At 32.5% G+C, this 15411-nt stretch overlaps 1 protein-coding gene across 3 annotated transcripts in view; it reads left to right on the top strand.

Moving 5' to 3' along the window:
* The first annotated feature begins 4210 nt into the window (after window positions 1-4210).
* The window catches only part of Atg1 (serine/threonine-protein kinase unc-51-like protein Atg1), a 279303-nt gene continuing 268102 nt past the window's right edge, over window positions 4211-15411 (top strand). For all 3 annotated transcript variants that reach the window (XM_085823741.1, XM_085823743.1, XM_085823742.1), the window contains exon 1: window positions 4211-4535. In XM_085823741.1, the coding sequence (XP_085679867.1) occupies window positions 4446-4535 (90 nt within the window). In that variant the 5' untranslated portion in view covers window positions 4211-4445. The remainder of the gene's footprint in view (window positions 4536-15411) is intronic.

Raw genomic sequence — 15411 nt, forward strand, 5'->3', positions numbered from 1 at the left:
CACCTATGTAAACATTAGGTTATAATGAAAAAATCTGATATGTACACCACATGACTTCCTTGTACGGAATATTAAATTATACGCATTTTTTCTTGCATTTTATTTAAACTTATTAGATTGAATTAAACCTACTTCGCCGACAGCGCATAAACCACAATAGAATAAATGCATTCTTTAAAATTCACTTTGTTTACCATAGCGACACTCTGGCGCTAGGTTTACTTAACAGTATTATATTTCATTCATATTATAACTCAGAATGCACAAAATGTATATCATTTTAAAGAATTATCTAATCGTTGCCACATGTTCTATTCAAATACTATAATAAAGCTAGAACTATGTATAAAAGAAATTAAGCAAACAAAACAAAAAAGGAAACAGTTTTTCACAGACGATTGAGTATTTCTCATTTAGTTAATTCAGTTCTCACTTCGCGAGAAGGCAAAAATACATAAAAACTCAAAATATCTATATTAAAAATTACGAAGTAAATCTCAAACGCTTATTTCCTCGAAAAATTCCAGAAAGAATTAAGCATGATTTAATTGGCAATAATAAATGAATGCGTTATCTTTGTTGTTGCGAAGCTAAGTTTCTCTAGATTGGCAACAAATCCACTCGTCTCCTGTTTCAAATGTAAACATCAATGGCCGCCATTAAAAACAGGCTTAGTGGCAATTAAACAACTTTAAAATTGCTGATAATTCTAAAAATATTGCACACAGATTTACTAAAGGCATAAAATCCTTAACCGGAAGATAAAAACAACATAATTCAATCATTTTTAAACCAAAAACTGTACAATTTACAAACATATAAGAGTAAAGAAACTGAGATCACTGAGCCGGGTAATAGAGTGGATATATATATAAATATATTTATATACGTTTGGTGCGGCCGATTGCAACCAAAATATGAGGTGCACATCTACATGTTATAGCAGTCCTATATACAAAATTTCAACGTTCTGAGGCTACTCGTTTTTGAGTTATGCGAGATACGTACGTACGTACATACGTTCGTACAGACGTTACGAAAAATTGTCTTTAAAATTAATTTTAAAGCAGTTTTATAATTTTTTGGAGGGAAAAGAGTATTTTATTCCGTCTTTACGTACAGATATCACGCAAAAACATCATTAAATTGCATTCGATAGCGGTCAAAATGCATATTTTTGTTGAAATATGCTGCCTGAAACTTTTCGCGATTACAATACTTCCTTTTTACTTCGTACAAGGAAGTAAAAAAGAACTAGAATGCATCATAGTGAAGATCGAAATGAAAATTTTTGGCAGTCTTATTTCCCGTCTTTCATATGTGAAGCCAATGTATGGATCGAGTACATGTAAAATAAAAGGAATATTCTTCAAATCGTTCAGCGCTGTGGATGTCAGCACGAGCTATTTAATGCTTTTAGACTGCTTGGAATGCAGTCCGAAAAACTACAAAAATCTCAGATGAGAAACTTCTAACTTATTTAAGTATGACGTAATTAAAAAATCTTTCAATCAAATCTTCAAGTGATAAGAATTTTTCCTATCAAAGTTGCTATGCAAAGAGTTTTTTCCCCCCCTATTAGAACACTAAAGTCCATTCAGACAGACAGACAAAGTAGACAGATGTCTTGTTTTGCACCCGCTAAGTCTTTCTGCACCGATGGGCGAAAAATCAAGCATAGGTGCGAAGGAAAGGTATACAGTGGTGGCCAAAATTGTAGACACTTTTGAAAATTTTTATGCTTTTGAACTTTGTATGCTTATAGAAAATGTTACGTTTCGCAAAATGCAAACTTGTATATGTCATTTTAAAGAGAATTTATTACTGAATTCGATACAAAACACAACATTCAATTATTTGCAGTACAAAAAAAGTTATATATGTATTTTAATATAAATAAAAACACAGTTATGAAGTGGTTTGTAATGTCTAGCTTTCCTGTCCAATGACTGTTCTTGTTCTGAGAACCAATCAAATGTTAGTAACTGCCAGTAGAAGCTGACATCATGTTTACATTTGAAATAATTCATTATTTTGTTTTGTTCTGTAAAAGCAGAACCTATTTCTTATACATTGCCATTACAAGTAGGAATTTTTGTAAAAATTTTTAATATCTAGTCAAGAAGCAATGACATCAAATAAAAGAGTAGATTGGACACCTAGAAAGAGATGTAATATTATTGTGTTACGAGAAAGGGGTCTTTCCTATGCTGAAATTGCAAGACAGGTGGGTGGTTCAGTGACTACATCTGGAGTCCGAAAGTTTTGTTTACGATATCAGGAGATAAATTCAATAAAAAACAAAGAAGGAAAAGGCCGAAAAAGGTGCACCACATCTATTGATGGCAGAAGAATAAAAAGACTATGTCTCCAAGATAGAAAAATGTCATCAGCGGCCATCATAAGTGATATGAATGATGCTGGTGTTTCTGTCAGTTCAAGAACAATCAGAAGAAGATTAACAGATGTTGGACTGAGAGGTAGAATTCCACGAAAAAAGCCTTATCTTAATTTTCAGCAACGAAGGAAAAAAAAAAGACTACAGGGGGCAAAGAAACACTTTAATTGGACAAATGATCAGTGGTCACAAGTTATATGGAGTGATGAAACTAAGATATCGTTATTCGGTAGTGATGGGCGAAAATATGTAAGACGTAGAATAGGAGAAGAGCTGCATCCTGACTGCATTCAAGCTACTGTGAAGAACCCAGTTAGTGTTATGATTTGGTCATGCATGTCAGCAGATGGTATTGGTCACCTTCATGTCATCAATGGGACACTGAACGCCAGAAAATACATTGACACTATTCTAGAACCAAAACTTCTACCTTCCATCAGAGATCCCTTTCCCAACAATGTTTCGTTTATTTTTCAGCAGGATTCTGCTCCTTGCCACACGGCCAAAATATCGAAAGAGTGGTTTCGTACAAAGAGCATTAAATTGTTGTCATGGCCAGGAAACAGTCCTGACCTCAATCCTATCGAAAATTTGTGGCAACGTTTGAAAACTCTTGTCCGAATGAGGCGCCCATCAAATAAAAGGGAACTAATTGAGGCTATAATTGTTTCCTGGCATCATATAATAACGAGAGTAGAGCTTAAAACTCTTGTCAGCTCAATGAAACATCGATGTGAAGCTGTAATCAAAAATAAAGGGTACCCTACTAAGTACTGATAACTCACTGCAATCATCACTATCTAATGTATATCGATAACTATTATCGTTTCACTTTTTGTATTGCAAATAATTGAATTTTGTGTTTTGTATTGAGTTCAGCAATAAATTCTCTTTAAAATGATATATACAAGTTTGTACTTTGTGAAACGTAACGTTTTCTATAAGCATACAAAGTTCAAAAACATCAAAATTTCCAAAAGTGTCCACAATTTTTGCCACCACTGTATAGAAAGGCGGGCAATTTCGTATTTGAGGAGAGTAAAAAGGAACTTCATACATTTTGTATGAGTTCAAAAGGTCAGGAAGAAAAGATGGGACAAAATAAAATTTAAAATAAATGGCCCAAAAATATTAGAGGGGAAAAAAAAGGGCCTATAGAAAGAAAAGGAAAAGAAGTAGAGAATATCCTAAAATACGATTGTGTCCATGAGTGTAGTTAAAAGGAGAAGAATCTGTCTTCATTTACAATAAATAGTGTCTCACAGGTGTGTGTGTAGTGAGTGTGTTTGGTAATGGTGAATAGATGTGTTACTGTGGGAAAAAAAAATATTGACAGTGTTAAAATGCTTCGTATCAAGGTATTTAGCGTAGAATATAAAGTAATATGTATGCTTGCATCCTGAGCTATCAGCAAAAGTCATCAAACAAAAGTATATATTAATTTAACTAAAGTAACTTATGCTATTTTCGTTTCCAACATTTTCATACATTTTTCAAAAAACAGCAGCAGACAAACAACATAGAACCGTATACAATACAAGACCACAACCGCACACACACACACACACACACACACACACACACACACAAAAAAAAAAAAAAAAAAAAAAAAAATTCTATCTATCTTTTTTTTTTTTTTTTTTTTTCTTTTTTTCAAGCATATATATATGCTTGAAAGAAAAAAATGAATTCCGGTTCCAGTTTACCAGCGGACCGAAATACAGTTTGATATTAATCCGATAGATGGCGTTACTATTGTCTCTACGTCAGTTGTATTACTGTGACATGCTGACATGCGTACTAGCAGCAACTGCTGTTGATAGAGAAGTGAAGCAGAGAAGGAGAAGATTCATGAAAATATTTGCAGCTGATGGATAAATTTGTGTGAGTGATGCGAGTATTTGATGGAGTTGGAAAGATCAGTGAAAATTGACGCTATATCTAAAATGCAATGTTTCTTGTTTTATAAATGTAGGATAATGCTGAAAAAGTTAAAAATATGACCGACCAAACAGTTAGGTAGTTTTTATACAAAACTGTATTCTATATGGAGAAGATCGGACAGTACGAATATAACACAAAGGATTTAATTGGACATGGGGCTTTTGCGATTGTATTCAAAGGCAGGCATCAAAAGGTAAATAATTTTATAAAGAATTTAGTCTGAAGAAGTATATCTGTTTTTAATTAATTTGATTTACAGTATATATTACAAAGGAAAAAAAAAAAGTGTGTATGTTTATGTGCTATTATGATAACTTAAGTTTTTGTATTAATAATTTTTCTTACATAATTGGGTGTTTCAAAACACATTATACATGTTTCTCCAATGAAAATTATTTTGATATTGTTTCTTCATTCTTAAGGAGGTTACATATTTAAGCTAATCTAATTATGTATATATTATGCAGATCAAATTATATTTACTTTCAGTATTTACTGTACTATATTCCGGGCTTGATAAGAATTAAGAGAACTTGAATGCACTCTTTATTTGAAAATTATAACTATAGAGGTAATTTCTCATTGTCATTTCAAGTGTGTTTTTTCATTTGAAAGATGTATCAAAAACATAAGTACAGATATTTTGTTATTTTCAATATATTAAAGTATTAAGAAGTAAATCTTGAATCCCATAAAGCGAAGTAAACAAGTCCTTGAAACAGATTTCAGGACAACTATCTGAAACATAATTGTGCATTAAATTCTGTGTTTGTCACCAAGTGTTTATTTCCATTTTTCTCTACAAATTGAATTCTGTTTCTAATAATATCCATCTATAAGTATCCTAAAGCATTCGAACAATCTTCTTAGATATACCACACTATAATTTTTCATTCAACTGTATGTTGATTTCCTCTTTCCCAGACCATATAGTAATTTAAGAATTCTTCTATTATATTGAAATTGGCAGTTGTATTTAGGTTAGGTTATTTAATTACGACAAAGCCTTGAGGGCTATCTGTCTAAGGGAAGGGATGCCTTTGTGGAGGACTTTCTAAGGTAAACTCGCTTGTGTACACATTACACATGGGGAAAACCACGAAAACACCCATGCAGCCAGCCCGTTCTCGGGATTCGAACCTTGGACTGAACTACCAGTGTTCAGTGACTTTACAGCTCGGCCTCTGGTGGGGGGGGCAGTTGTATTTATGATGACTCTATGTGATAATTTCTTTTAAATGATTGTAATTATAACATTATACATCCATCGTGCACATATGTATTATTTTATATGTTGATACAATATACCCTGACTTGGAAAGATTTGATAGTTTTGTCTTTATTAATACAAAAACATAAGTCCTCATTAACAGTAGCAAAGGCAATACAATGATGGAGTTGTAATGATTTATTTAAATTTCGGTGGTAATCATTTTAAGATAGTATTGTATATAATATTTATAATATGTTATCTTATTTAAATTGTTAATATTTTTTAGCTATTGAGGTTTCTTTTATCAATTGCAGGTAGGTATTTCTGACTGTAGAACTAGTATATCTGATTTTTTTTTTTTTTTTTCCCCTCATTGCTGATCATGTGTGATGTATATAGTTCTTAGATATCCATTTTGGTATTGATGAAGAAAGTTAATGTTTGGCATTGATATTCAGTATGATAGTTAAAAAAGTCAGCTGTCATATTGTTAGGCCTAATCCTAAATCCTGAAGAAGTCATGGATATTTGTCTATTGTCTTTCTTGCACCTTTGATATCAGTCACCTCCTTTGAAACATCACAAGAAATGTTCTTGGTATAGAGACTGCTAAATGACCAATGGGTTTGGTTATTCATGGCAAATGTTTAACAAGTAAAATCTTGCCATTAGATTTTTTTTTTTAATGTACTTGCCTGCAAATGAGACCAGATTCATAAATGTCCGTCAGTGTATATGTATATATGTGCATGCATATTTGTATGTGAGTATGTATTCGTGTGTACATACACATAATATGTATATATGTACATACATATATATATTTCTCAATAACAGAAGAGTTAAAATCTCAATTTGAATCTTGTCTCAATAACAAAGGAGTTAGGAAAAAAAAAAAGAAATTTCCAGCAATAAAAAGATAATTTTTAGAATATATTAAAATAATGAGAATAAAGCTGTGATGACATCAAAAATGTTTATTCAGTTACTATCAGATTAGAAAAAAAAGATGTTTCTATTGGTGATAATTATAGAATATGCTAAAAAAAAGGAATAGGAAAACCACTATGACATCAAAAATGTTTGTTAAAAGCTAATTAAACACGAAGAGAAAGAATATTTTGGAAATAAATTCTTTAAATATGATTTTATATTCCTTTTTTTTTGTTGTTGAAGTTTTAAGAAAAATTTCAATTTTTTGTATTGATTATAAAAATTAGCTGTGCCAGTACCGTCACCTTTCAATCCATTTGAATAATGGATCTTCAATTGCTAGCTGAATGTACTGTCATTTATGACAGAATAGCACATTGAGAGGAATATGATAATTCCTAATAAGGTTTGCAGCTTTTGTTCGCCTGCTCCTTGACATCTGCTCTAGGTGGTATAGAAAACCTCAAAATGTAATCATGTACTTAATACAACACACTTTTTGCATAACATTTGCCCTCACAGGTGATTAAAAATCCTGTAAACCTCCTCAAATTCTATATTCTCTTTTATGTTTTTCTTCATTCTTCAGAAATTGTACTTTCCTTACTAATTACATAAAACAAATTTTGAGCTGTATTTTCAATTTTTTGTTTTTTTTTTCTCATGAAAAATGCAAATTCATAAATTGAATCTTCAATTTTTTTCAATGAAGGTTTTTCATAAAAATCAAGGTGACATAATATGAACTTTCATAAAGCAAGAAAGTATCAGTATTTATGTCTTGGAATCAAAATTATAATGTTTAATTCATTAAAAGTCATCAAACATGTTATGTATAAAGATGACAAAACATCCCAATTGAATATGTCATTTCAACTGTATCCCAACTCATTCTTTTTCTTATTAATAGAAAATTATTTTATAAATTTTATCCTGACTTCTTTTTGAAGTGTAAATAGTTTCCTAAAATTAATGTCTTAACTTTATGGCTTATACAGTGGGATATGAAGGAGAAAAAAGATGTAGGATATCTTAGAGGAATGAGGATTCAAATTCTGCTGAAAGGTAGAAGGGAGTTGTTAGGAGAGACATAATAGATAACAGAATTCACTGATTAGATATGTTTGCTGAAGGGAGCCTCTTCCTTCCTGTTACATTTGTAAACTTACTTTAACTTGACTGTGGTTTGTGCTTTGTGTTGTTAGTGCATTAGCTGAGAATGAAATGGAACATTAGACAACTCTTGGAGATTTTTTGCTTATAGAAAAATCAAAAATTGCAAGTATGTTAATATCTGTTTTGGAAAAAAATAACTGAAGATGTGCAATTGAAAAAAAGTGTAGTCCTGCAGTTTGAATGCTTATGATTTTAAAAATGGAATATCTTAAATTTCATACATGCAGATAGTATTTGAAACAAAATAAAAGTGGGTTGATAAAATTAAATTTGTGTAACAGTAGGAGTACAATCATAGCATCAAAATTGCTAGAATATATATATATATACCTTTTCTTATCAATCTCTCTCTATATATGTGGTATTCCATGCTGAAATTGAAATTTCAATTATACAATCTTTCTCATTTATTCCTGTTTTTGAGTGGTCCCTTGAATAATGCATAAAAGATGCTTTACTGCAGGGGTCTCAAGCTGGTGGTCTGTGGTTTGCATGCAGCTCGTGAAGCAATTTTATGAAGCCCGCGAAAACATTTCAATCATGTATTTGTTGTAAATATGGTGTCGCAAAGATTTCCCGATTCTAGTTATTTGAAGTCTGAGTTTATATTATTTTCATTTTTATTAAAAATGAACATAAATAACACACCAGAAAATCTATAAATGAAACTTATTAATTTACAGTGTGATATAATCTTATTCAGAGATTTGAAGATACAGATTTATTAATATTTATTCATAATTGTCAAAGAGGAATAAGCTCAGTTTTGAATTTTTGCACTAAGAATAATCGCTTTGTTTGGAGATAACACATATGTATGAACAGCGTTTTTCACAGTTGAAAATTAATGAGAACCTGATTGACTAGTATGAATATACAGAATCATAATGCCCTCAAGTGTCAGTCTGTTGTAAGAAATAAGGAGTTTATGATTTTACATACAGACATATGTGTTTTATATATATGTCCAGGAAAAAAATAGTAAATAAGAAAAGAAGCTAAACTGCCCACTTAATAAATTTTCTCTTAATGCTGAGAAAGTTTTTATAATTTGTTTACTTTTAGAGTAAAGTAAATTATTTAATGGTTGACTAAACATGTTAGAATTATTTGAAAGAAATGTCAGATAAAGAATTTAATATATAGCTGTCTATATAATTGAATTAACTTTTTAATGATCATCAATGAGCTCAGTTCACATTCTAGTTTGGTACCACAATAGGCGCAAACAAAACACAGCTGGTAATACAAATTTACGACTGACAGATATCACATGTGTTTGGGAAGAAAGAATTACTTAATCTTGCAACTGTCAAAGAGTTAAAAAGAATAACCAACTAAAATGCCTTACAGGTACCAGACTTCAGATAAAAATAAATGTAGAATTTATTTCATTAAATAAATATAAATTCTACATTTAGATTTCAGACAGAAAATTAATGTAAATTTGAATTTTTTTCCTGTGAAATAATATTATCATGTGTATGTTTTGATAAATATTTAATAAGCAAAATTTTAAATTTGTCTAAATTGGCCTGTCAGCAGGTCATGCATTTAGCCCATGGCCAATTTAAGACCATTGCATTACCGTATTATGAAGTAAATGACAATTTCCAGTTCTGATTGTGGAAAATTCACTTATTCTTATCAAAGCAAGAATTAGGTTTTTTGTGATTATCTGGGGCCTTATTATATATAATGCATTCATTTTAAATTTCGAAGAAATGTTCCTTACATAACAACCCTAAATTCATTAGAGTTTCAGTTGTAGGATACCCATACAGCGTAATATATAAAACGAACATTGCATGAAAAGGTTATGTTTTTTTATAATCATGAAATCTTGAGAGTTAACGTAGGCGCTACATTGCTCTTACTGCGTCATTGTGCTTGCGGATGCTCATAATGTATATTTCGATAACAACAAAGATCGCTAAACGGCAAACTGTATTTCAGCATCTGGCGTCAAAACATTAACCCCTGTTTTGGCATTGTGCCCAATCCTACGCTTTTCTGAGCGCTGCGATTTGCTTATCTTAAACTTGACAATTTCATAACCATTTACTGCCAGCATTTTCAGAGTGAATCGTGTTGGTTGTCCGGTCGTTAACTTATGGGGTATTACAAAATATTACCCTTAATTTTAATTAATACTGGTAAAAACTTGTTCTATCGCCTAATTTTTATTTTTTCGTTCGTGGTATAAAAAATTCCTTATCTTCATGTGCCTTAATCCTTAGATAGCTTTTCCTGTCAGAGAAGATTAAGATTGTTAACGCTTATTGTTAAAGCTCTAAGGAAAAACTTCGAACTTTATATACTTGTAGGATATGCATTGAACTGTAGTCATTTTGCGTTTTTTATATCTATAAATATGTGTCTTCTGTTTGGAAAAAAACTTAAAGGCGCGTATAATGTAAATTATATTGATGGAAAGTCTTTGGATGTATGCAGCTCAGTAATAATGTTCAGTTTTGGTTATTTTGTATGCTTCTATATTTCTTGGAATGAATCAGAGTTTCTGTTGTAACTATTAAAAAAGCATGGTTATTAATGGTAATTCAAATAAAAAAAACTGAGCATTCTTTCAGTAATAATTTTATGCGTGCTTTAAAACTTTCGAAGCAGCCTGCTGTGTTTTAATTTTGCGTTTTTAGTCCAAAGGGGCTTTGTCCCTGAGGAACTTTTGTTTTCGTTTTTCGATTTTACGTCGAATCACTCTGAATGTCCGTTTCACTTTTCAAACTGTTGCCACCAAATATTATCGCCCTGTATTATATATGAAGAAATTAAATAATGAAGAATCTGTATAAATGTATGTATGTTTCTCGCATTGTGATAAAACAACGGTAGCTAGAGCCATCAAATTTTAATTGACGTAATCCTACTGCGAATATGGGCATCTGGAAGTCAAAATTTGAATGTGGAGTTTGTTTTATTACCGATTTCATATTTTGTATGACTTTTACGAATTTTTGATGAACAAACTTAAGGATTTCAAAGCGAGCAATGGCAACATTGTACAGAAAAAAACATAATTTCCAGCGCGTGAGACTGTATATCGGAAATTCTAAAGATGTACTCAATTTAAAATTATTTTGCGATATTGCTCTTGAACTGAATTTTATGGTTTAAGTGCGAAGAACATGATATTTAATAAATAAAGGTAACACACAAAGTGTTAAAAAAAAAAGCGCATTTGGACGTAATTTAAAATTTTTAAATCTGAAACCTTTCAGATTTTCTTTCTTTCTTTCTTTTTCTTTTCTTTTTTTTAAAATTTTAACGAAAAATTAACTTTTGCAACCAGATTTTTAAACTTTCTTCTTTGTTTTTTTAATTAGCATTTTTGCTTTATCTTCATAATTAAATAAGATCTTTTCTCTCTCTTTGAATTTATATAAAATTTTAATATACGAACTATTATTTGTCATCTCACATTCAGTGATGTTGGTGTTATTGACAAGAATTCGAAAATTCAGCAATATTTTCTGAACACTTGCGCTCTTTTATTTCATCAGTTCTTAAGTGGGTGGAGGCTTAAAATATTCTTTTAATGAGCAATTGTTTCTGATGGTTTGGAATTTATATTGTCTTACAGATTGACATAATAAAACTTGCAAAAAAATTTAAACAAATATTTGGGAAAGCATGTTTGAAACAGAAAGCGCTCATTTGTATATTGATTCAGTACTTTTGGTGATTTCAAAATGAGAAATTTCGTAAACCCGATGGTATCAGTGACACCTGAATAATAATTAAAACTGCAGAACAACATTTTTTTTATGTATTTTTTAAAGAATAAAATATCAGTATAATAGTTAGTGAATTTTTCAATCAGTGTAAATAAATTAGTTAATAGTTGTAATTTCAGTGTGAACGGCTAGCCGATTAATTGTTATTAGAAATAGCGATAGTAAAGCTTTTTAATTCTGATGATATTTTTGAAATGCTGAACTTTCAAAGAATTATTAGAGAAGATAAAATTTGTACAAATGTGGACGTCTAAAAATAAATTATTTTTTGACCCCATATTTACTTCAAGTTTGTGACCCAGCCCTCATAAATATTATGTCGCCGTTAAACTGACAGTTATTTGATGAAGATCAATTGCGGTTATATTTGGGCTTTTCTAAGTTCATGATAATCGGATTAATAATAACGTCAGAAAGTATCAAATAATACTTGCGTTATCTCCGTAATATTTGCTAGAGACCTGTTTATGCGTTAATCTGGACGTTAAGCTTGTATTTCTACGCGTGGAGATTCCTGCCTTAAGGTCTCTCTGAATCATCCTGTAGTCCAAAATAACAAAACTGATTGATTGTTACGCGCTATTAGTTGTTTTTATATGGTTGAATGTTAGTGCGGAGTTGAGGAGTATTTCCACTTATCTTAAATCAAGTTTTGAGATTAAGGAATTTTTTTTTTTTTTTTTTTTTTTTTTTGTTAATGCCATTTTTTATTTCTTCCTAAATCCGATTTGACTTGATTATTTGTGTTTGTTTGTAGCTAAAACGGATCTGACCTATAGTATTTGTCCGCATATAGATTTGACTGCAAACCGAAAAATATGTCACATTAACCAAATTTTATTTAAAAATTCTGTGATTAATTAATATATTGATTCCCCCCCACCATTTAAAAGATTGTTTCTGAACAAATGATAAATTCTTTTAAACAAAAGTTTAGTAATTTTCGTTACACTAGAAAAGTATGATCCTTTATTTTTTCACGTTTCACCATTATTTCTTTTAGCCATTTAAAATTATTTCCAAAACATAAACCTGTTATAAAATATCCTGGTACATTTATTAATAAATCCATATATGTGCTTAGAACTTAACATTCTATTTTTTCTGTTTGCAAGAAGAATGCAATATTTTTTCTTGAATATGCTATGAAATATAACCACCTTCTTAGTACGACCTTCGTTGAAGATGACGGCTATTTTCGAAAGCATAATTAAATAATGATAATGAGCAGTCCCGATAATCATGTTCTGTAAAGGCTCATAGAACAAAATTGTTTAGAAATTTCGGGTCTCCGGGAGGTTTCATCATTGTTTTACAAAAGATGCAAAGATGTCTTTGAGCCCTTTTATTTATAATGTCTACCGTATTTAAATTCCTAGTGATAGGTAGGTTAAAAAAGTCTTCTGCAGTTATGTTAGCAAATTAAGAAATCTGCGATCTGGAAACAGTTTTGCTATTTTCACTTGTGAGACAAAGAATGCCAAGATGATGAATTGTGAAAACAAGGTCTTTTGTTGACTCCCGAAGATGATTAAAAAAGTGTGGCCTTGGACGCTACCTATGCTATGGATGCATCCCTAGTAATTATAGAAAGATTTATTTGATGAGGTGTTTATTCTTTACTTCAATATTTTTCCGAGCTCATCAGTCATCAGTGATGGAGGTTTTATGCTCTGGCATGAAAAATTAAAGGAACAACTCTGAAAAAAAGCTGTTTTAAGACAATTACGTTAAGCAAAATCCAGTCATAGGTAGGTTACTTGTTAATTCAAGGTTAGTGTTATTACGTAGTTGAAGGGGATTCACCTTTGTTATACCGAATCATGCACATTTTTGCTCCCGTTCTTTCCGTACTAGTGGGAAGGAATGCTGCTTTTAATTCTAATTGATTGATTAAAGGATTGTACGAATAGATGAATGAAAATTCCGCTTGTGGAAGATGGAACATGTTGTTGAGAAGGCATCTGAATGATTTTGAGAAATGGCATGCGGATGGGAGAGGGGAAGCAGGTTTTTGTAAAGACAGCCAAAAGCGTCATATCAAGAATCTGCAAACGGTTTAGACTGCAAAAACACTGGTCAGCAAAAAGGTGAGAGTTGAAAACATGCACGACTGACTCTCAAGGCGGTTATTTGGCAACGATTGCTGAATGAAATACGCAACTGACGTCGGCTGACATGATAAGAGAGCTCGTAGCAGCTATAGTGACTTGGCTGTCTGGATATGCCGTTAGTTACGGGCAGCATAAGACTGCACAAGAGGCTGTATGCAGGTAAACCCATGATTTGTGTCTTTAAACACAGGCGGCTGAATGCGCCTCATTGTTGTGTAGATATATAATCCTGATTGGAATATCATGGACTGAATCTGAGTTCTCTTTTTTTGTTGGGAAAGAGAATTCTGTACGCGCTACAATTTGGAGGGAGCAAAATATACGCATTAAACTTCATCATGGTATGGCCGGGTATAGTTTTGAATGGCTGCACTGACCTATATGCAGTTATGGTTAGGTTAGTTTATTTGAATATGGGCTCTCTGCTTAAGAGGAGGGATGCTTTCGTGGAGGACCTTCTGAGGGTAACTGGCTCGTATCCACGTTACACATGGGAATAACCTCGAAAACAAACCATGCAGCCAGCCTGTTTGCCTGGGATTGAACCCAAAGCAGGTCAAACTACCAGTATTCACCGGTCTTAACCACTCAGCTTCTAATGGGCCTTATGCAGCTATATATCACTGCAAAATGCTGAAATACACATACATGAGGTTCTTGATATTTTTATCTTTTTGTTTAGAGATGCAATCGGTAATAATTTTCTCCCAGTGAACGATAATGCTGGTGCCCCTCGCGCAGCATTATGTTGAGGCCGAAGGAATCTGGAGGTTTGAAGTAGTCAGCATATTCTACGGATTTAAATCTGATAGAACATATATATGATGTACTTGGACGCCGCGTTGCATCATTGCGGCCCTCATCTAACACTCTCCAGGAATTTCAAGGTTTTCAAGGGATTCGTCGTGAATATACTTTCTTTACTTTGTACACTCATGCTTGAAATGACATGGGGTTTTATTGAAAGCAAAACAAAGTGCTTGCAGATACAACAGATGCCGCTTCATATAACAAAAGCAATAATTAGCATAACAATTGATTTTTAGCAAAGAGTATAATTTTTTTTTATAATAAATGTTCAACATGTCGGCCGTCATTCATTAAGAATACCTGTAGTCGAGGGACAATGTTGTGAACAGCATTGTGCAACATATTTATTGGTATGGTGTGAAATTGCTGTCGGATATTGTCATTTAGCATCCCCAGTGAGGTCAGACGATCGCGGTAGACTTGCGATTTCAGGTAACCCCACAACCAATTAACAAACATACGGATTGAGAACTGAAGACTTCTGAGAGGCCAAGCATAACGGAAGTGGCGGCTCAGCACGCGATCCTCACCAAACGATGTGTGCAAGTGCTCTTTCACACGTGTAGCAATATGGGGGTGGAGCTTTATCTTGCATAAGAGTCCTGACTTTCCAACAGGTGTTTGTCAGCCAGACTGGAGATGATGCGATTTTGTAACTTATCAGCGTAACGCGCACCCATTACATTGACAGTTTGAATAGCAGAACCACGCATTTCCTTGAAGAAAAAGGGTCCGATCACGATTGATGTGATAATCCGCATCACCCCGCGACCAACACCCGGAGGTGAGGATAGAAAAGTGACAGATTCCCTCTCTCATCACAGCTTATTTCATATATGATTCTCATGCGGCGTCATTGACATTTTGATGCCCAGCGCCATATTTTTTACTTATTTACATTCTCCTTATTACGTTATTTACGTCCTCTTCTCCTCTTAAACGTTATTCCTTAGGCACTACAGGAAAAGGAAGGGATGCCCTGTAGAGATACTTTTCAAGGGAAACTGGCGCGTATCCACGTTACACATGGGAAAAACCACGAAAACGCCCTGCAGCCAGCCTGTTCGT

This window comes from Stegodyphus dumicola, chromosome 9 (genome assembly GCF_044657685.1).
Source record: "Stegodyphus dumicola isolate Sdum_Otavi_A_Nest chromosome 9, ASM4465768v1".
In the NCBI taxonomy this organism is placed as follows: Eukaryota; Metazoa; Arthropoda; class Arachnida; order Araneae; family Eresidae; genus Stegodyphus; species Stegodyphus dumicola.